Source organism: Phytophthora parasitica, assembly GCF_000247585.1.
Source record: "Phytophthora parasitica INRA-310 unplaced genomic scaffold supercont2.9, whole genome shotgun sequence".
Lineage (NCBI taxonomy): Eukaryota > Oomycota > Peronosporomycetes > Peronosporales > Peronosporaceae > Phytophthora > Phytophthora nicotianae.
The window spans coordinates 1547341-1566967 of NW_008648995.1; the positions used below are offsets into that span (position 1 = coordinate 1547341).

The 19627-nt window shown below is 50.4% G+C and overlaps 12 protein-coding genes across 23 annotated transcripts; 7 read left to right on the forward strand and 5 right to left on the reverse strand.

The window, feature by feature from the left end:
- Positions 1 to 31: 31 nt before the first annotated feature.
- PPTG_06552 (eukaryotic translation initiation factor 6) lies at positions 32 to 1112 on the forward strand. The gene has a single exon (XM_008900491.1). It carries the CDS (start codon positions 182 to 184, stop codon positions 917 to 919), a length of 738 nt encoding a protein of 245 aa, XP_008898739.1. The 5' UTR covers positions 32 to 181; the 3' UTR covers positions 920 to 1112.
- On the reverse strand, positions 858 to 6136 carry PPTG_06553 (hypothetical protein). Of its 9 annotated transcripts, none has more exons than XM_008900499.1 (10): positions 6084 to 6136; positions 5646 to 5939; positions 5338 to 5578; positions 5077 to 5247; positions 4959 to 5006; positions 4822 to 4879; positions 4573 to 4748; positions 4442 to 4495; positions 3940 to 4368; positions 858 to 3871 (listed from the first exon to the last, which is right to left on the reverse strand). In XM_008900499.1, exons 1-10 carry the CDS (start codon positions 6113 to 6115, stop codon positions 1085 to 1087), a joined length of 4290 nt encoding a protein of 1429 aa, XP_008898747.1. In that variant the 5' UTR covers positions 6116 to 6136; the 3' UTR covers positions 858 to 1084. The 9 variants fall into 9 exon arrangements, with proteins under 9 accessions (XP_008898747.1, XP_008898746.1, XP_008898742.1 ...); XM_008900498.1 differs by having other exon boundaries at positions 4573 to 4754; XM_008900494.1 differs by having other exon boundaries at positions 5326 to 5578.
- A 134-nt stretch (positions 6137 to 6270) lies between these two features.
- On the forward strand, positions 6271 to 7533 carry PPTG_06554 (hypothetical protein; the record flags this gene model as incomplete). The annotated part of the gene is made up of 6 exons (XM_008900501.1): positions 6271 to 6292; positions 6458 to 6558; positions 6633 to 6677; positions 6753 to 6935; positions 7003 to 7139; positions 7206 to 7533. The coding sequence occupies 6 exons, from the start codon at positions 6271 to 6273 to the stop codon at positions 7531 to 7533; spliced, it is 816 nt and encodes a 271-aa protein (XP_008898749.1).
- A 351-nt stretch (positions 7534 to 7884) lies between these two features.
- PPTG_06555 (hypothetical protein) lies at positions 7885 to 8413 on the forward strand (the record flags this gene model as incomplete). The annotated part of the gene is made up of 3 exons (XM_008900502.1): positions 7885 to 7948; positions 8010 to 8206; positions 8273 to 8413. The coding sequence occupies 3 exons, from the start codon at positions 7885 to 7887 to the stop codon at positions 8411 to 8413; spliced, it is 402 nt and encodes a 133-aa protein (XP_008898750.1).
- Positions 8414 to 9575: 1162 nt separating this feature from the next.
- On the forward strand, positions 9576 to 11339 carry PPTG_06556 (hypothetical protein; the record flags this gene model as incomplete). Its single annotated transcript, XM_008900503.1, has 2 exons — positions 9576 to 10628; positions 10692 to 11339. 2 exons carry the CDS (start codon positions 9576 to 9578, stop codon positions 11337 to 11339), a joined length of 1701 nt encoding a protein of 566 aa, XP_008898751.1.
- Positions 11340 to 11561: 222 nt separating this feature from the next.
- PPTG_06557 lies at positions 11562 to 12926 on the reverse strand. 2 transcript variants are annotated; one of them, XM_008900505.1, is made up of 3 exons: positions 12032 to 12926; positions 11903 to 11953; positions 11562 to 11827 (listed from the first exon to the last, which is right to left on the reverse strand). In XM_008900505.1, the coding sequence occupies exons 1-3, from the start codon at positions 12635 to 12637 to the stop codon at positions 11630 to 11632; spliced, it is 855 nt and encodes a 284-aa protein (XP_008898753.1). In that variant the 5' UTR covers positions 12638 to 12926; the 3' UTR covers positions 11562 to 11629. The 2 variants fall into 2 exon arrangements, with proteins under 2 accessions (XP_008898753.1, XP_008898752.1); XM_008900504.1 differs by having other exon boundaries at positions 11903 to 12926.
- PPTG_06558 (hypothetical protein) lies at positions 12755 to 13397 on the forward strand (the record flags this gene model as incomplete). The annotated part of the gene is made up of 3 exons (XM_008900506.1): positions 12755 to 12915; positions 13015 to 13104; positions 13181 to 13397. The coding sequence occupies 3 exons, from the start codon at positions 12755 to 12757 to the stop codon at positions 13395 to 13397; spliced, it is 468 nt and encodes a 155-aa protein (XP_008898754.1).
- Positions 13398 to 13543: 146 nt separating this feature from the next.
- PPTG_06559 (hypothetical protein) lies at positions 13544 to 15061 on the forward strand (the record flags this gene model as incomplete). Its single annotated transcript, XM_008900507.1, has 1 exon — positions 13544 to 15061. The coding sequence occupies one exon, from the start codon at positions 13544 to 13546 to the stop codon at positions 15059 to 15061; it is 1518 nt and encodes a 505-aa protein (XP_008898755.1).
- Positions 15062 to 15165: 104 nt separating this feature from the next.
- On the forward strand, positions 15166 to 15740 carry PPTG_06560 (hypothetical protein; the record flags this gene model as incomplete). Its single annotated transcript, XM_008900508.1, has 3 exons — positions 15166 to 15326; positions 15403 to 15507; positions 15566 to 15740. 3 exons carry the CDS (start codon positions 15166 to 15168, stop codon positions 15738 to 15740), a joined length of 441 nt encoding a protein of 146 aa, XP_008898756.1.
- On the reverse strand, positions 15430 to 17527 carry PPTG_06561 (hypothetical protein). 3 transcript variants are annotated; one of them, XM_008900510.1, is made up of 6 exons: positions 17323 to 17443; positions 17149 to 17245; positions 16758 to 17075; positions 16020 to 16675; positions 15867 to 15950; positions 15430 to 15768 (listed from the first exon to the last, which is right to left on the reverse strand). In XM_008900510.1, the coding sequence occupies exons 1-5, from the start codon at positions 17441 to 17443 to the stop codon at positions 15874 to 15876; spliced, it is 1269 nt and encodes a 422-aa protein (XP_008898758.1). In that variant the 3' UTR covers positions 15430 to 15768; positions 15867 to 15873. The 3 variants fall into 3 exon arrangements, with proteins under 3 accessions (XP_008898758.1, XP_008898759.1, XP_008898757.1); XM_008900509.1 differs by lacking the exon at positions 15430 to 15768 and having other exon boundaries at positions 15795 to 15950; positions 17323 to 17525; XM_008900511.1 differs by lacking the exon at positions 15430 to 15768 and having other exon boundaries at positions 15792 to 16675; positions 17323 to 17527.
- Positions 17528 to 18010: 483 nt separating this feature from the next.
- Positions 18011 to 18487, reverse strand: PPTG_21910 (hypothetical protein; the record flags this gene model as incomplete). The annotated part of the gene is made up of 1 exon (XM_008900612.1): positions 18011 to 18487. The coding sequence occupies one exon, from the start codon at positions 18485 to 18487 to the stop codon at positions 18011 to 18013; it is 477 nt and encodes a 158-aa protein (XP_008898860.1).
- Positions 18488 to 18600: 113 nt separating this feature from the next.
- Positions 18601 to 19579, reverse strand: PPTG_06562 (hypothetical protein; the record flags this gene model as incomplete). Its single annotated transcript, XM_008900512.1, has 4 exons — positions 18601 to 19015; positions 19093 to 19251; positions 19345 to 19422; positions 19524 to 19579. The coding sequence occupies 4 exons, from the start codon at positions 19577 to 19579 to the stop codon at positions 18601 to 18603; spliced, it is 708 nt and encodes a 235-aa protein (XP_008898760.1).
- Between the last annotated feature and the right edge of the window lie 48 nt (positions 19580 to 19627).

The window sequence follows — 19627 nt, forward strand, 5'->3', positions numbered from 1 at the left end:
TCAACTTCGCGGAACAATCTTTTTGGCGCAACACAATGGGTACAGCTTCGTCAGCACTAAGTGCGAATCGTTTCAAGTGAGTTGGTGGCCAAAAAGCTTCGCCCCATTTGTCAATCAGAAGCTCTCGAGTCACCAGCGCAACCTTCTCTCTATATCTACATACTCACACACATAACCAGCCATGGCTATCCGTTGTCAGTTCGAGAACAGCAATGAGATCGGTGTCTTCTCCAAGCTCACCAACTCGTACTGCCTTGTGTGCGTTGGCGGAAGCGAGAACTTCTACAGTACCTTCGAGTCCGAGTTGGCCGACCACATCCCCGTGGTGCACGCCAGTATCGCAGGCTGTCGCTTCGTGGGACGCGTGGCTGTGGGTAACAAGCGCGGCCTGTTGCTTCCCAGCACCACCACGGACCAGGAGATGCAGCACATCCGTAACGCTCTGCCCGACACGGTCGTGGTACAGCGTGTGGAGGAGCGACTCTCGGCTCTGGGTAACTGCATTACTACGAACGATCACGTGGCGCTCGTGCACACGGATTTGGACCGCGAGACGGAGGAGATCGTGGCCGACACGCTTGGCGTCGAAGTATTCCGCCAGACAGTCGCTGGCAACGCGCTCGTAGGCAGCTACAGCGCTCTGTCCAACCAGGGATGCCTCGTGCATCCGCGTACCAGCGTCGAGGACCAGGAGGAACTCAGTTCGCTTTTGCAGGTGCCCGTTGTGGCCGGTACTGTCAACCGTGGTAGCGACGTCATCGGCGCCGGTCTTGTGGTGAATGATTGGACGGCCTTCTGCGGCCTGGACACCACGTCCACCGAGATCTCAGTGGTCGAGAGCATCTTCAAGCTCCAGAACGCGCAGCCCGCCAGCATTGCTACCACCATGCGCAGCGCTCTCATCGACTCTATGACCTAAGGCAGCAGACAGTTACAACGGGCAGGACAAAGAGCGCAATTCATTTCACGGGTTCAAGGAACAAGCTCCTGTGCTGAAGACTTGGAGAGGCTCCAGTCCCCCGTGCTTTAGCTATTTAACCGTACGCTCCAATAGATGCTTTGCCAACAGAAAACTTGTCATTAATTACCATGCCACATCTTCGTTGTCTTGAGATTGGTTGAGTGGTTTAGTACAGGGCAACCGAGGCGAGGACGGCTGCTGCAGTTGTGCTAGTTCGTCGAGAATCTCCTCCAGTTGGAGCTTGAACGAGGCGATCTCGGCGTTCTTGGCCGCTATCGATGCTTGATGGGCACGTTCGCGACTAAGCTGCTCGAGGTGAGTTGAGGTCAAGGCACGATCCAGCACCACCTTGAGCTCAGCCTCGCGCAGCTTGTGCTTCTGCTCCAGAGTTGCTACTTGGAGCTCTAATGACCTATACTGCACCATAGAAGGTGTGTGAGGCAGCTGCAGTTCGCGACGTAAGGCTAAAACCTCTTCTTCTAGGTCGGGTACACGCTGTGCCTGTGCTTCCAAAGACCGATTGTGTCTCTCCGCTTCAAGCGCCAGCTTCTCAAGACTTTGCATCTCTCGTTGATTCCCTGCAAGCTGAGCTTCCAGAGCGGCGTTCTTCTCAATGTACTCTGCAACTTGTTGCTTGAGTCGATCGATTTCCTTAGTAGCAGTCTCTCGCTCGCTGTTTAAAGTCTCTCGAGTTGCATCCGAGTCATGCTTCAGCTGCGCTAGCTCTGCTTCTATCTGCTTGGACACTGCAGATTCAGACACTATAGAGCTCTCTGTCACTGATGTGGGCTGGGAGTTGAGCGCCCGAGCCAATCCTAGAGTTTGGACAGTCGTCAACGTTTGTGCCAGTCTGGCTCGAGCACTCTCGCTGTCTTCCAACTGCGCCTTCAAGTCAGCAACTTGGTCTTCAAGCTCCTTTTGTTTGCCATCTTTCACCGCGGACGAGTCGTCTGGTGTATTTGCCAGTTGAATTTCCGCCTCAAGCTGCTCCACTTTAGCTTTCTCCTGCTTCAATTCCAGCTCCTGCTCGCGTATCTGTCGTTGCAAGTTTGCAATCACTACAGTAGAATCAGCATACGTGAGACCTTCTTGCTGATTGCTGCTCAGTCCAGAATACTGTTGTTTGCGCAGAGATCGATACTTGGCCTCCCACTTGCGCTCGAGCTCTTTGATCTTGTCAGTGTAGAACCTTCGTATCTTCGTCAGTTCCGCCTCAGACGTAACACTGTCCTTGGACGTAGGTCGGTGTGATAATGGAGCCTTGCTGAGCTGCTTGAGTTGCTTCTCCAGATCTTTGATCTTGCGTTTGTACTGCAACAATAACTTCTCTTGCTGCTGACGAAAGCTCGCCAACTTGGTCTCGTTCGATTCATGCGCTTGCTCGAGCTCACGTGACAGCGCAGCTAGCTTCTCTTGATAGTCTTGTTCCAGTGCACGTGTCTTGGACTCTGCATCTGCACGACGAGAAGCCAAGATGAGGTTCGCCAAGCTGTCCGGATGTCGTCGTCTCATAGCCTCTTCCAGTTCCGCGAGTCGACTTTCAAGCTCCTGAATGCGTCGAATGTCCATCGATGACCGACGATGTGATCGAGCAGGCGATGCGTGGACTTTCTGATCTTTCGATGGCGTAGGATCGAGAGGTTGGGACGCAACTTGGCGACGAAGACGTCGTAACTCTTCGTCCTGATGGTCGAGTAATCTCTGGTTCTCCACATACCAGTCCAGCTTCTTCTGGAGTGCAGCCAAGGCATGAGAGTGCTCTTTCTTGCTTAGTTCCAACTCACTCTGCAGCTGTTGAGCGTGCTGAGCTTCCTGAGCCACTTGGGTCAAGTCAACGCCTTCGTAGCGACACTCAAGCTCAACCTTTGCCTTCTTCACACGATCAAGCTCCAGTGTAATCTCGTTGAGCTTCTGTTGGTACGATAATCGAACACCAGCAAGCTCTTCCTGGAGAGCCATAGCATGCGCCTCCGCCTCAAGTCGACCTTCCACTGCAACGCGGTACTGAGCCTTGCTGGTTAGATCTCCACCACCACCGAGAGTTGCTACTTCTCCAAGTTGATCCTGTAACTTCTTAACCTGCCGACGCAGTTCTTCATTCGCTTTATGGACATCGTAATGAACGTCCTGTCGCACTTGCTTGAGTTGCCCCATGAGACGCTCATTCTCCTTCTGAAATGCCGCGATCAAGTTATCCTGGGTCTTAATCTCTTGCTGCAATTTTCTGTAGGCAGCTTGAGAAATATTATGAGAAGATTCGCCCCGTGCAGCCAGAATGTCCTCAGAATCCAGCTTATCTGCTTGTGCTTTCGATGTATTGAGACTGTCACGTCCTGGTTGAGAAGTCTCACTCGCTGTAGCCTGGATATGCTCTTTCAACTGAAGAATCTGACGCTGGGCCTGCTGAAGACGTAACACAAGTCCATTCTCTCTTGCGAGGCTGGCTCGTTGCGCGACTACGCGTTTCTCTTGTCGTAAAATTTGAGAGCTGCGTACATACTCGTCGATCTCACGTTGTGTATCATCATCCTCTGTTAGAAGACCCGCATCAAATGAAATTGCGATGGGCTCGATGAAAGGAGGTGGTGCACCAACTGAGGCCCGGGAGCTGGCCAAAAAATTGGAGGAAACAGGATGCACACCCTCAGCTGAAGGAGAATCTGCTGCCGTAAGACTTGGGGTACCACCAGGCTGAATAAAGTGCAGTGATGCAACTTGGGTTTCTATCCGACGGAACTTGTCAGCAGCTGAAAGAGGTCGCAAATACTGCGTAGTCGCTGTTGATGTGGACTGCTGTACTGCAGACTGGACTTGAGCCTTGGACCCGATCACTGGAGCATTTAATGAAAATTTCTGCAATTCTTGATCCTCGAAATCTTCATCTGCAGGAGGAGGTGGAGGTGGTGGACTCTGGAAAAACCAAAGCGTCAGTTTGGTGAGAGTCAACACAATTCCTAGAGCACGCAAGATCAACGTACAGAGGGAGGTGATTCGGCAATCCCAGTCGAGACCACGAGTGTTGTAGAGCTTGGAGCAGGGACAGAGGTAGCATTTTTGGTTGGTACTGAACTTGGTGTTGGATCCGAAGCTTCCTGTGTCTCTTGCCTTAGTTCAGCGCTGTCATTTAATGTTTCTTGTGTTGCAGGCTCTTCTTCGTTGTCTTGTGTGTAGAAGTCTCCATACTTTGCGAGCAGGGCATCAATCTTTGAGGCTTGCTCGACGATAGGATCATTGACAGCAGGTGTGGCATCATCTTGTGCTATGATGTTAGGATGTTCATGCGGAGCATTACTCGGAGCCTCGTTCGAAGAAGCAAGCTCACCTTCAAAAGCATCGTCTTCATAGTCGTCATTATATTCCACGTCCGATGTTGCTGACGCATCGTCCTGGGCTGTACCGGCAATTTGCTAAGCAAAACACTTTAGTAATCAAATAATATTCAATTTACTCAATCATGCGAAGTCGATATCCAGAAAATACCTCTTGGTCTTCCGATACAGGGATTACTTCTTCTTGTCTCGACCTCTCGGTTTCCTACAATTGGAAAATGTATCTTAGCTCACTCTTCGCTCCACAATATACTTCTAGTAGCAACTTCTTCGCATGATTACCTCAAACTCGTCATCGCCGTAGCCAAACGTATCGCTAGCATCTAATGGCTTTTGCTCAGCACTTGCCGACAGGTAGAATTCAGGCTCTTGAATTTCAGTTCTCTCCGTTATGCTATCGGCATCTTGTTCGGATTTTAAGAAGGTCAACTGTTGTTGCTCGTAGCGTGGAGGCGTTGCTGTAGCTACGTAAGCACACACCGATATCAATGACGGATATGACGACGACCCTTCCATACTAAACTAACATACCGCGTTCGCTATTGAGTGCATCTCTATTGACAGCAAAATTCTCACTGTCATCGCTTGACTGCATTGGGAAAACAGATATAATAGCATGAAGTCAATATCCACAACGATGAAGATTTTCAACACCGAAAAAAACGCACGAGAGAGAGTCGTGTTCGATTGACGATTGGCTTAAGTGGGAGATGGACCTGAATCATCCCCATAAATCATTTTGTTTTTCAAAATGGCAGATAAAACGACAAAGGGATTTGTACTTACCTCAAAATCCGCAGATACGACCCCCAACGAGTCCGATAAGCTAGAACGTTCTGCATCAATGTTACTGTTTTTGTTGTCATTCTTGCTACCGCTTTGCTGTTCTTGTCGTGTACCTAGCGATTCCTCTTCCTTTCTTGCGGAAGGCTCTGTTGCCTTCTTCACATCGCTTTCCTATTTCACAGCATGACAAAACAATTTTATTAACATAGCAACTTTTAGCTTCCATGTAATGACAAAAAAATACGAAACCTTGTCGCTAACTTCATCTTCGTCGCTTTTTTCGTCGACCTGGAACTGAGCACTCCCTGTGCGTTTCAAGATCTCTGCGATGCGATCTTCCATTGAGATCGGCGCGCTCTTAGTCGCCACCTTCTTTGCCAGCGTTTTAAGCTCATCATTCTTTTTCTTCTTCTTCAATGCATGTTCCTCATCATAATCCTTCTCTCTCTTTAGAGTGGTCGAAAACGCGGTCGAGGTCATATCAAACGCATACGGATCGGTACTACAGTGCTCTTGGGTCAGTCATCAGATCTAAGACTACAACATAACTCTTTCACTACGCAACATACCTTGAATCTTTAAGAACACCGCCTCGTCCGGTAGAGTAGTCGTCATAATAACTCGGAGGAGGTTCTTCCGAGTCCGAAAGCTGCGTTTTCGACGGCTTTTTGCCGCTTTTCTTTGTGCCATTGCTCTTGCTTTTACTTGTTCTTTTGTGGCTCTTGCTCAATCTCGACGACGCCAGCATTGCAGCAGCTGCTGCAGTTACTGCAGACGCCGATGAAGTTGTATAAGTACCACCAGCCTTCGATCTGCGCTTTGCCGGCTCAGGAGACATCGAGTCTTCATCTTCCTGCAGAAAACTGGCCCAACACAAACATGAATAAAATAGTCGCCACTGCACTTCAGAGGGCCGTTCAATCATGACCATATTGCCAAGACGCTGGAAAACATAGTCGAATTACCCGATCCAACAACCGATGATTGGAAGGGCATGATATACGCACCGTTCGAACTCTCCGTCCGATTCAGAATCCATGCCGCTGCCGTAGATTTGAATTGTGGAAAATACAAAAGTACCGTAGATGAAAACTACTAAGTACGAATTCGAGGCGACACCACACGAGGTCAATATTAAGAAAAACTCACCCCGAGCCCATCAAGTCGAAGTCAAGAGGACGCCGGTTAAGCATTATGGGGGTAGACAAGAACAATGGTATGCATTTCTTCACGTAGCGGTTTGTCTTAGCTACAATTTGAGCCTCTGGTTAATGTCTGAAGCTCCTTCAGGGCTCTGCAACACGGAGCATGGTGACACGTAGACTATTTGAAAATTCCTAACGTTATGATGCAATTGTCATGCTCGATTGCAATATGACAGACGAAGGGAAGATTATGGAGAAGGGAGCGACAGAAACACCCATCCAGAACATGTACAGCTTTTGGTACATCAAGCGCAGCACTGGCAACAAGGCCGTCAGCGTAGGATATTCGTCAGCTTTTATCGTTGTTGCAATAATTGTGCAAAGTGAACTGATGTGATTGATAACCCGCAGGAGAGCTACGAGAAGAGCATCAAGGGGCTCGGTGACTTCAAGACGGTGTGAAAATTGGTGGCTGTAGAGCTGGATAATGTGGTGATAATAATGTGCTGACTGAGGATTTATTGGTTATAGGTCCAGGATTTTTGGAGGATTTACAACCACTTGGTGCGGCCGAATGACCTGCCGAACACCATGGACTACCACCTTTTCAAGACGGGAATCAAGCCCATGTGGGAAGACCCAGCCAACCGACGAGGTGGCAAGTGGATGGTGCGCCTTCGCAAGGGCATCGCCTCTCGTTACTGGGAAGATCTGGTGCGTGCGCTAGAATAAAAATCAATGTTTTTAAAAGGAACATAGGCTGATAGGTCTCTTGGATTAGGTGCTAGCGATCATTGGCGAGCAGTTTGACGTGGGAAACGAGATCTGTGGCGCTGTCATTTCGATCCGATACAACGAGGACATCATCTCACTCTGGAACCGCAATGCTGACAACAACGAAGCGTGCTACCGCATTCGGTACGACAAAGGCGCATGATCTCTGCTTTTTAAGTGTTAGTTTGACATGGTTTCGTTGCTATACAGTGATACGATGCGGAAAGTGCTCAACCTACCGCAATTTGTGGCGTTGGAGTACAAGCGCCACGACACGTCTCTGAACGACAACTCTAGTTTCCGCAATACGACGCTGTGGCGCTCGGACAAAAACGATGGCAACAGTCGTGAAGGCTCTTCTAGCGGGGATCGAACGTCTTCTGGCTCGCGTTACTCCCGCGGCGACAAGTCTTCAGGTCACCAACGATCAGCTTGGGGCCGTGACAACAAGCGTTCCTTCTACAAGTCCGACAGCGGCGACAACGGCCATCACCGTAACAGCAGGACCAACGATGACAAGGGTGAGGGTGACCACTAAGGACCTTACTCGGTCAGACAGGAGACGCAGCAGCACCAACAGTAGTAGCAGCTGCATGGGGCTGGTTGAACAGGTAGGTACCAATCCACCCGCTTGGTGGAGTAAGGAGCAACATGAGACCACAATCAGTCGTGTAGCTGCTGAAGGAGACGGTAAGACAGGTTGTGTGTGAAGATCAGTTGAAGTGATTCGAATACGAGACGAAGATGAAGATCCACTGCTTGTTGCCTAAAAATACGTGCTGTCGGGAGGTCAGAACTGTGGAGGGGCCATATTTGTTTCCGACGTTCCTTTATTTGCTGTGTGGCAGACCATTTCTATCAAAGCCAAGCAGATTATCTCGAACGGATCATGGACCAGCAATCCCAGAAGGCTCGCAACAAGGGTGTTGCTATCTCAGCACTAATCCGTGGTGGTAAGAACATTTCCGATTTCAGTTTGATCTCAAATTCTGATAAAATGGCTGGTATTTGTAGAGCAAGAGCGCTATAGAATGTATGACCCTCACCTCATCGCCGCTCTCGACGAGGTCTACCAGTACATTACTACGAAAGTCGACCCGATCCTGACCAAGGTACTGGAAGAGGTGCTGCTGTATCAGCCAGATCAGACAGCCGATTTCCTCGCCAATGCAGTTCGAGGCACCCTCAATCTCAAGAAGTACAATTACGTGGTACGTGAAGGATTTCACAATTTTAGAGGTACCATTGACAACGTTCTCATGTTGGTCGCCACGTAGGAGCTCAAGCGGCAGGTTTACTTCGACCGCAAGGTCCGACACCTCATGATACTAGCGACCAACAATGCCATTCGTGAGCGTCCTGCTGATGTTCAAGAATTTTTAGCGGAACTCTTTGAAGCTCGCTCCAAATTCTACTAACTATTACTTCAAAGGAGTAGTGAGAGATGTCGGAAGTTCTAAAAATACTACGTAGTAGGTCATACGGTTCTTTTTTTAGTCGAAGATCTTAATTTTCTCCTGTAGAGACGCGTCTTGAAGGTCACTATGGCTTAAACCAAGCACGAGCTCGTCATGGGCGGGTCCTCCGGCATTGAGCGTGTAGTAAGCTTAGTGCATGAGGCGCCACCACTCATGACTAAGTTGACATTGGCTTTACGTTCTTGGCCAGACGACTTGATCCCGTCGATCGAAGAGAGGGGCCCGAAATTTGACATTACGCATGAGAAGCTACATGTAGATGCGTCTACGCGAAGTCCGCAAGTCACTGACAAGCACAAAGACGCAGCCTATGATCGTCACGACTTCTGTCGCTAAACGGGCATACAGCACAGAGACACCGGAACGTCTTGACGTGAAGATGACGACTCATTAATACGAACGGTATCCGATATGATGCATGGACTGCTCATCAAGATCATTTGTGTCCATTGCAGATTTATGATCATTTACGACTTGTTCCTAACGCTCAACCTCCCAGGTGTGCGAGTGCTGAATGTCTTGGCGCAGCGAGCGGTGGCAAACCTGATGTCGACGACTTAGATCTCACGAACACACACTCCACCAAGCGCTGACCATGGTGCTGGCGATCACCAACATTGTTGGCAACAAGGAGTTGAACTACCTGGTCAACAAAGATGGAGACACACTTTAACCAACCAAGTTCCAGACACAGAAGGAAGCACACGGTGACCATGATAGATGGGATGGTCCAGCAACGGTGGCTATGACATAAGAGATGGCCCAGCGACAAGCAGCATGCACGCTGCAGATTAGCTTGCCTGGTTGAAGTATCATGGTCTCGAACAGCTTTCAAGCCGCTGTGGACCTGCTCAACGAGAGGGGGACGTGTTGTTGTCGAATTAGGGCAGAATAGTCTATCGTGTAAAACTCTATCACTCTGATGAAGTTGCCGATAAACTTCTCCTACCGGCTGCTACACTTGCTCTCAGTGGAATACTCCGCTGCCAGGTGGAAAGGTTTACAGGTTTCTCGAAACCTGTTTGCTGTTCGAACCTGTACGTTTATAAAGAGGTGGGACCGTTGAAAAGAGCCTGCGCAACGTACCGTTTGCAATGCGTCCATGCACCCCATCTGGGAACATTTCTCCCCATTTCAGCTTCTGCCTGGGAACCAACAAGTGCTCAAGGCGATGGCCGTTGCGTTGAGGCTTCTGCTAGCGCTAGCAGTTACAGTGCATTACGCAGCTGCGGGGCCTGAGTATTACAATCCATGGTACATCATCAACATTGCGACCGTCGTCTCCATGTCCGATGAAAGAGAGCAAGCAAATTCGTCGTCTTCAGTGATTGAAGACTTTGGGGAGCGACTCGATGTGGTGCTAGTAGGCAAAGATTCAATCTCGGACGCTTGGAATGACGCTGCAGATGGCTACGCCGTCGCAGCTAACAATAAGATTCTGTACCAGACAGCGAGCTGGTCCCTAATTGAAGACGGAACGCAGGGTGGCAAGTTTTCGTCGTTCTGGGCACGATTCCAGGCTGTTAACGCTAATGCTTCGTTCATGTCGATGTGCGCTATGATGGCGGAGTGGGACAGCTCGTGGAAGGAGAACAAGGCGGTTCTGTCGGCTGTCGACGTTATGGATCGTCTAGACAGCAAATGCGAGGAGAACGACACCATCGCTCTAGCTTTCAACACTGCGGTCTCGGATAATGCGGTGCGCTATTTACAGGGGGAAATCGCAGTCAATGGCGTCATTTCTCCATTCATGATGCACAAGGTGGAGAGCTCAAAGATTCCTGAAGCCGCTGACCGTTTGTTCGTCCGTCTAGCCGATGGACTTTGCCCTCGAGACGAGTCGGCCAAAGCATTATCTTCTCAAATGCAATCGGAAGTCCCATTGATAAGCCTCTTCAGAGGTGAAGTATGTGCTCCTTTCTTCGGCCCTAAAAACTCGCAGACATCGAACGAAGAGAGTGATCACAACGATTCAGACTGGAAGGGAGATCTTCGGTTCATCATTCCTGTTGGTGCATGCGTCTTCGTGCTCGGATGCGCTGGCTTGGTCTACCTTTTACGAAGAAACAAGAAGGAGTCTACCAAATCCGAGACGGCGGAAACCCCCAAGGAAGAAGACAAGCAGGATCCTTCCAGTCTACCTTACGTGCTTTCTGTACACCCAGTATAAATACACTGTAAATCTCCTGAACTATAGGTTAAAGAGATCGTTTTGTAGCGAAATTCTTCTATCTCGGATGTGAGGAGTGATGCTGCTCCTGCTGGCTATGCTGCCGCCGCTGACGATCGAGTCCTGTATCAAAGAGCAACCTGGGCATTACGTGAAGAAGGAGCTCAGTACGAGCAGGTATCGACGTTCTGGGCAATATTTCATGTAGCGAACTCTTCAGCTTCGGTGTCATCACCTCTGCTGATTTGCTTTATGGTAGTGGAGTGGGAAGCCAGTTCTTGGTCAGAAAGCAATGCAGCCCAAGACGCCGTCGAGATTGTGGATCGAGTGCAGAATAACTGCGGTAAGAACGATACCATTATTCTGGCGTTCACTTCTGCCGTCACGGATACCGTAGCTGAGTATCTGGAGGGGAAATCTGCTGTGAACGATACCGTGGCACCGATCACACTTCAAAACGTAGAAGGCTTCCATCTTCTTGATACAGAGCAAGAAGCATCAACGCGCGAATTTCTTTTCGTTCGACTTGGCGGCAGCACTTGTATTGGAGACGCATTAGCAGGAGGGCCATCGGATTCGTTGAGCAGCTCAAATTCCATGGTTATGAGCCTTTACACAGGGGATTATTGCAACGAACTGGAGCAGATACGACCCAATGTATCTGATGACGATAATGATCCCGATGACTCGGATTGAAAGGACGATCTTAGCTTTATCATTCCTGTCGCCGTCTGCATGTTTCTGGTTGGATGTGCGGGCCAGGCAACGTTGTTCGAGATAAAAAGAAGAACACAGCTGGTAGCGAGACTCCCAAGGGCGAAGCGAAAGGGGTCATTCCGAGCCCGCCTTATATCCTCGCGATCCATCCTGTAGTCTGACAAGCATCAGTAGTATCATACAGATCTACATACTTCATAATATATCCAGTCAAAATCGCTGAATGCATTACATTTAGCACCTTGCTCGCTCGCATGCCGGTCTAGACATTAGTGCTTGTTCTCCAGCAGGTAGAGCAGGAAGGACGCGCTCGAGAGTTTCACGGCGCAGTTGACGCGGTCGAGGTCATGACCGCCCTCCACAAGCCCCCAGTTGTTGATCTGGAACTCTTCCTCCAAGCGGCAGATATCCATGGCCTCCTTCGCTGTGATATGGCGCTTAAAGACCGCCAATGCGGTGATCAAAGACTACATCAATAAGCAGCACAAATACTCGTTAGCAACCATAGACATATAGTCAGCATTAAAACGACCAAAACGAACCTTGCACTCCTTCGTCAGCGTGCGCATAGCCGTCAGCTCGAAGTCATTCAGCTGTCACAACAACAGCAGTACCATATCATCAACCATCCCTGAACATGTTTTTTTTTTTCTACCAGCCGCAGCACGAACCTTCTCCAAGTGAGCGCGCACATTGTCGACAAGCTGCTGGTCGTGCGCCAGGCGGTCGATGCTGCCGTGGCTCACGTCCACTTCGCCCTCGAACAAGTCGCTGAACCACTTGCGGATGGGTTTCCACTTCTTCTGTTGCAACGCAACGAGCTTCTCCTGTTGGTCGGCCGTCACCTGGTAGCAAACCGTGTCCGTGTGTAGGTAGTGCATCATCTCGTCGATCGTCTCCTGGCTGCTGGAAGTGTACACGAGATCCAGCGCTGTGGACGCCAGCGTCATGATAGGCATCGTGGCCGGGCGGATGTCATGGCTCTGCGAGTCCCACTCGTGGGCCACAGCGTACGCCATAGCGCGCGTCGGCAACCGCACGGGCTGCTGTCGCGGTGTCTTGACCGTCTTGCCATCCAGAGTCACAGCGTAGAGCTTACGTGGCTCTTCTCCGGCCTCTTTCTCTGGACCCTCCACGTCCTTGACGCCCACATCTTTATAGAAGCGCAGGACGCCTGTGATCTTCGGTCCAGCGATGCCACCGGCGCCTGCTTTGGCCGAGAACGTGCGCTGCGAGACCGCGCTGAGCGTCTTCAGCGTCCGCGAGGAGCTCAACATTTTGTAGTGTCAAAAAGTGTGGATGAAAAAGTTGGTGCTCCGGTTAAGTACGAAGAGAGGTTGGTGTGCAGATGGTGTGCAACTGAAATCGATCACTTTGTGATTGTTACAACAACCATGTCGTCGAACCCGCAGCACGTGGTGGACACGGAGGACGCAGCGGAGCTCAACCTGGGCGACGACTTCCGCAACGAGACGTGTCTGTCTAACGCCGAGGTGGCTGTTATCCTTGAGAAGCAGAAGTCCGATTACGAAACGCAGGAGAAGCAGCTCACCAAGTGCGTCACAGCGACCTTTGCGTTGACTAGATTTATTTTTTTTATCCTTCTTTTGTTGCGGTTGAACTAAATCCTATACGTGGCTGTGCTACTACACAGTGTGTTCCAGAAGACGTATTCGTACGTACAGCGCTTCAGTGGTACCAAGGACCCTGTGGCCAACCAAGCTTCGGTCACCGAGCTCCGCGAGTACGTGGTTTCCAGCCTCTGTAATGTTTCCCCGTATACTGTAGTGATTTTAACCTCTGCTGTATTTTGCGTACAGAGCACTAATGTCGCTGGCGTTCCAGCGCGAGGCGGACGGCGAAACCGTTGAGTACCGACTCGAGGAGTTTGAGATTGCGTGTCTGTCTAATCTGAACCCTGAAGAGGTGGAAGAGGCCGTAGCTCTCATCCCCAGTCTTCACAAGCGCTTCGCCGAGGATGAGATTGAAGAAATCCTGGGCATTGTGTCTCGTACGGCGGCTCGCATGTTCGGCTAAGTAGCTCAGGTCGTATGGCATCATTTTAACGTTTGCAACCTGTAACGGGTAATTGACATGATTTCGACCGTAACATGCTGTCTCACACGTCGCATACACGTTAAGAACTTAACCAAGAGCTTTTTGCTCAGATTTGTGCATGAACGATGGCCGAAGGCGCATATAATCCGCGGCGGAAACGGCGTCGTACAGAGCCTCCAGCAGCTTCCATTAAAATTGAACATCACCAACCTATAGCTAGCTCAACATACGAAGCGTCTGCAAAGCAGGAAGTTTCATGGTTTCGCCAAGAGCGAGGAATTGCAGTCGAAGGAGAAGACCCAATTCCGCCCCCAATTCGCAGTTTCTCCGAGCTTTTGCTGTCTCCAGACGTCATTTCCTTGTTACAATCCCGTGGGGTCACGACCCCGTCGTCGGTGCAGTCCCAGGCACTTCCATGTGTCTTCCAAGGTCGCGATGTCGTCGCTTTGGCCCCAACAGGCAGTGGAAAGTCCCTGTGCTACATTCTCCCCACGGTTAGACTGCTGCAAGGATTGCTCAGGCAAACAGTTCTTGGGTTTGATCATTACTCTCCAATGTCCGTAATACCAACTTCACCTTGTGCGTTGGTTATGGTACCAACACGAGAGCTTGTCGATCAAGTGGTGCAGGACCTCGCTGCATTCTTCCCCAGCTCGACAAGTCCACCGGTTGTTGGAATCTGCGGTGGCGTTGCAGTGGACGATCAGCTTGCAGAGCTTCGTCAACATGCAACTAGTCCAGTCGCAATGGTGGCGACGCCAGGAAGACTGTTACATCTCGTGCAGTGTCACGCAGCAACATTATCGCTTAGGCGGATCTCTCTCCTTGTAGTAGACGAGGTGGACCGCGTGTTGGACGCTCTAGATATGGAGACGCAGCTACGGGAGATTCTACAAATTACAAACTCGTCCGGCCGACAGACGCTATTGCTCTCTGCTACGCTGCCTGTGTTCTTACCACGGTTGGCGCGATCGGCAGTGCTTCGACCAGTCACGATTCGCGTTGAAGAAGCAAACATGGCGACCCAAGCTCCGTGTCCACTGTCGAATCAAGCTACTAGCGCTACCCCAATGACTATGCTTGCACTCTCTACGACCTCGACTGTGGTTCATGACGTACAGTTCATGCGTCTGGCTGAAAAACCTTTTCGTTTGTTCCGCGTGTTGCGAGCGACTAAACACCCGCCAGTTTTGATATTCTGCAACTCGCGGTCAAGTGTTGAACGCGTCGCCCGTCTACTACGCTACGAACAATTCCACGTGGCTCCGCTGCATGCTGGGCAGTCTCAAGGGTATCGTACTCGTGCACTACGCGCATTTCGAGCAGGATACGTTGACGTTCTGGTGGCTACAGATCTGGCCTCGCGTGGACTTGACCTCCCTGGTGTCAAGCATGTTGTGTTGTTCGACATGCCGTCTACTATTGAAGACTATGTGCATCGCTGCGGTCGTACAGGAAGGCATCCTGGAGGTGACTTTGAAGTTTCTGGTGCTTCGGGTAAAGTCACATCGTTCCTGACGCGTGAATGTGCAATTGCAATGGAGCTGAAACAAGTGCTAAGTGCGGCTAGACAACCACTGCCTCGTGAGCTGGAGGTACCAAAGAAGTTCCACCAAACCGTTGGTACTGAGCAAGAGCAATAGCACTTGATCATTACCAACCACAACTACCTCGTGGGACGTTGCGAACCAACTGGAATTTTTGCCAACTACTGAAGGACGAAGAGAGAAGTGATCGCCAAAGAGGCATGGCGTTTTCTTTTCGACCTTTGATGGAGTCGAATGACGCTGTAGAGCTGAATTCGGGCGAAGACTTCGAGAATAACACCTGTCTATCCAAAGCCGAAGTAGCTATCTTCCTGGATAAGCAGAAGATCAATTACGTTGAGCAGAAGAAAATGTTCGCGAGGTTTGAATCTCCAGTTTGACTACATTATTCTGAACATTGTTGGGTTTAACTGTTGATGCCAACACACTCTACATAGTGGTTCAAAAAAATGCAAGACACGCTTCACTGGAACAAAAGACCCTGTGGCCAACCAAGCTGCTGTTATTGAGCTTCGTGAGTACGTGACTTTTAATATCCTAATGTTTGATGTGAATGTCAAACCGGTAATATGCAAACTTCAAACCTGTAGTGCTCTCCAGTCGCTCTCGTTTGAGCATGGAGGAGTTCGAGATCGCAAGCTTGTCCAATTTGTACCTGGAGGAAGTAGAAGAAGCTGTGGCTCTGATTCCAAGTCTGTCCCAGCACTTTACTGACCACGAGATCGAGGAAATGCTTGGTGTTATCTCGCTTTTGATGGCGCAAATGTTTCACTGAACACGTCTTGAGTGTGGGGGTTTGAACACTATAGCAAAGCGAAGAATATCAACAAAGGGTTCAACAACAGTTTGGTTTACTTATTCTCATGATTGCCGGCCACGCTATATGCAATGTACTGCTCACATGCAACCTATAGTTCGTATTCACGGAAACTCTTGACGAGCTTCATCACCTGGTCACCAGCAAAACGACCAAGGGCACCACGTGCTACAGCCAGTTCAGAGAATCGCGTCACACGGTCCGTTAATGGGCCAACCAAAGAATCTTGCGGCTTACCAACGTTTTTAAAGTGCTGCATCCTCTCGTACGCAACTCCAGCACGTGCAACTGCGAACGGCACAGGTTCAAATGTATGGTCTCCATACTTGACAGGTGTAGTGTGATCTCCAGTAACAACGATGGTCACGTCGTTGGCCTCCTCTCCACAGTCAGCGTGAATACCTTCCAACAGCACAGAGATCATCTCGTCTGCGCGCTCAGTGAAGTGTACCTTCTTGGCGACGTCACGGTCGTGACCGGCATCATCCACTGCCTTGACGTGGACAAAACCAAAGTCGAACTCGCCACCACGAAGCACCTTCAACGCCGTCTCAGCCTTCGAACGCAAATTCGTGTGATAATCTCCGGTGGCGCCAGAAGCGGAGACAATTTCAAAACCCAGTGACATGCCCAAACCAGCGATGATGCAGGTCGGGGCGATCATGAAAGGGGTTAATCCGTGCATCTCAGTGAACGTTGGGACGTCAATTCGTTCGCCAGGGCCACGAAGCAGTACCACGTTTGCCGGTGGTTTTCCCTCTGCCTCACGCGCCTTGTTGATGGGGTGATCCGAAAGTTTCTCGTGGATGGCATTCGATACTGCGTTCAGCACCTTGCTCGAGTATGCAGCCTCAGGAGTATCATTCAGCGGCTCTGACGTCACCAGCGGCAAGCTAAGGATAAAGACACATCGAGAAATGCCGTAAATTTGCATTAGTTCGAAGTAACTGTACAGAAGATCCGTCAAGTACGTACTGGTCCTTTAACGGGTCGGTGCCAGTCATTTTGTCACTGAGTCCGGGGCCTTTGAAAACAATTCCGCAACGGTGTTCCGTAGCGTATTTCGTGGCCACCACTAGACCAGGAAACTCCGGGAGAGTAAGTCCATCCAAGAAGCTGCAAAGATCAATGCCCCAGGACGGGAAGTTGCGGTCCACACGTCGCCTTTCGACAATCAATTGGCCGTCATCATTCTGCTCCACAGTGGCGAAATTACACTTGAACGCAACGTCTCCCTTGCTCATCGGTAGTCCAGCCCCCATAGCCTCAAAGGATCCACGTCCACGGTAGTGACTAAGATTCAATACAAAAGAATCACAGAGTTAGGCACAATATGAACGCCAAGGTCTCGTCTACAGACACGTACACGATGGGATTGTAACCCAGGATGGACATGTGCGCCGTGTCGCTACCACAAGCGTAACCAGGCTCCACAGGGTCCATGAGGCCTGTGAGACCTCCGTCTAGAGGCAGAAAACAAGGCATTACAGACATCAGTGAGAGATAAGATCTGAAAACGCTAGGAAAGACGAGAGCGTACGAGCTATGGCATCCATGGCGGGCGTGTGTGCGGCCTCCAGGGGCGTCTGCTGGTCCAGCTCTTGCAAGGATACGTCGGCCAGCCCGTCGATGAGCACGAACACCACTGATCTCTTCTTCATTCTGCTGACGTACGCAGGAGCTCGTGCGATGTGAAGTATCCAAATCGTCGTATTTACCTAGAATCTGATTTTTAGTTAAGAGCTCTAATAACTAAATAATCGTTCCAGAATTCAAGGGTTTAGCCGCCAATTTAGATGGTCGTAAATAGAAGTACGTTTTCAAATTTAGATATAAAATTACATCTTAAAAAACAGTTGGGTTTTTGTCGTTCACCAGACGAAAAAAACCATTAAATTTTTATTGGTTTTTTTGTCTGAATGCCTGGGTTATTCAGAACCAAACTCAAAAAAAGTCAAATTTTGGGTCGTAATAATATAGGCAAGTTGGATGGCATTTCACATAAATGCCATCCAACTTGCCTATATTATTAACATAGTTCCAAAAACTCGTCGTGACGCATGCTGATTGGCCGGGATGGCATTCAGACGAAAATAAGCCATTAAATTTTTAATGGGTTTTTTTCGTCTGAATGCCATCCAAGCATATATTATTACGACCCACAATTGGACTTTTTTTGAGTTGAATAACCCAAATAAACCATGCCGTTAGATGCCATTGGATGCCATTCACCACCAAAGGCTTACCCGCAACCTGTTGTCCGCTAGTGTCTTCCTGGCCCACCTGTTGCCAATTATACTGTTCCGTGTTTGCTTGTGATTTTGAATGGACGAGTCGACCTGCAAGCTTGGCCACCAACAACGAAGCAACATGCCTGCGGAGGACACCACTTTAGGATCTGCATCGCTTCTGACACTGACAGTCAGGGGTGACACCCGGCCAACGCTACGAAATTTATCGGGCTCTGAGGTCTTAGCTTGTCCTCTTTCTTCCTCTTGGACAAGTAGTTGCAGTACCCAGGCTTCTTTTGTTTTTATTTCCATTTGTATCTTTGTGCTTGAGTCTTCACCATCTTCAGACTCCTGCTCTTTTGATTGCCTGTCTTGCACCTGTATTATCTGGTAGATAGTAACACGAACCAGCAGCAAGCAATCGCGAAGTGAAGCAGACGAGGGAAGTCGAAGCGAGATGCCGTGCAGTTCCATGCAGTTGTTGATGTCGGTAGCTTGGATCGTCGGCGGTAATTCGATTGGAGGCCTGGGGTTTGAGAGCTGCTACTCGCCAACGATATACCAAGCTAATGCGTGATTGAGTGAACTTAGTCCCGTCCGCTCGAGCGAGGAGGAGAACCCGACGGCGAACGGCGGCCTTCATCTCGTCGGGGAGACGACGAATACGAGCGGTCCTTCGAGCGACGAGGTGAAGGCGACGGTGACCGAGCAGCGGGCGATGTCGACCGGCGAGGAGACGCAGAGCGACGAGGCGATGCTGGTGCACGCGGCGACCGGGAACGCGAGCGCGCAGCCGGAGACCCAGATCGACGCGCGGGCGAGCGACCGCGAGAACCCGAGCGAGAACGCGAGCGGGATCGGCCCTTCACAGGAGAGCGCGAGCGTGACGAGCGACGAGCCGGAGCCCGACGGTCACGAGAGCGAGAACGAGATCGGCCGCGCGGCGCACGGCGGCGCGGAGATCTTGAACGCGAGCGGCGACCTCCTCCACGTCTCTCCGTCCTGCGTCCATCAACACGGTCACTTCCTGTCTTTAAAGTCTATGATAATTACAACTACATAAAGTTTATGACACGCACCTCTCACGCTCCCGCATCTGCTCCGTTGATTTGCGGCGCTCCTGGGCGAACACCACGCGGATGTCGCGGCCGTCAATGCGCACACCGTCCAAGTTGCGGCGCGCATCTTCCGCCTCGCGCTCACTACGGAATTCGACGAATGCAAAGCCCTTGGGCTCCCTGTTGCAATTGCACACAAAGCAAGTTGTCAGCTGTGTGGTCCTTCAACATCCTCTTTGTAGCGATCTAGCAGCCTGGAGTGGGCGCACGTACTTGGTGTAGAAATCCTTGGGAATGTAAACGTCGCGCACCTCACCGTAGCGCTCGAATTCCTTTCGAATGTCCTCGGGTCTGTAGATCGGGACACAGCAGCGATTTGTCGTGTTTGGTCATTGCATTCAGTGGTAAAAGACGCGTAGAGCGGATCACAATGCAATGAAGACGCATTCTACCTCAGACGGCGGCTGATGTTGCGCACCAGCAGCGAGATTCCTCCACGGTCGCCCATGATTGTCTGTCCAGTGGCCCTTTAGACGGATGTTACTTGCCTCTTCGG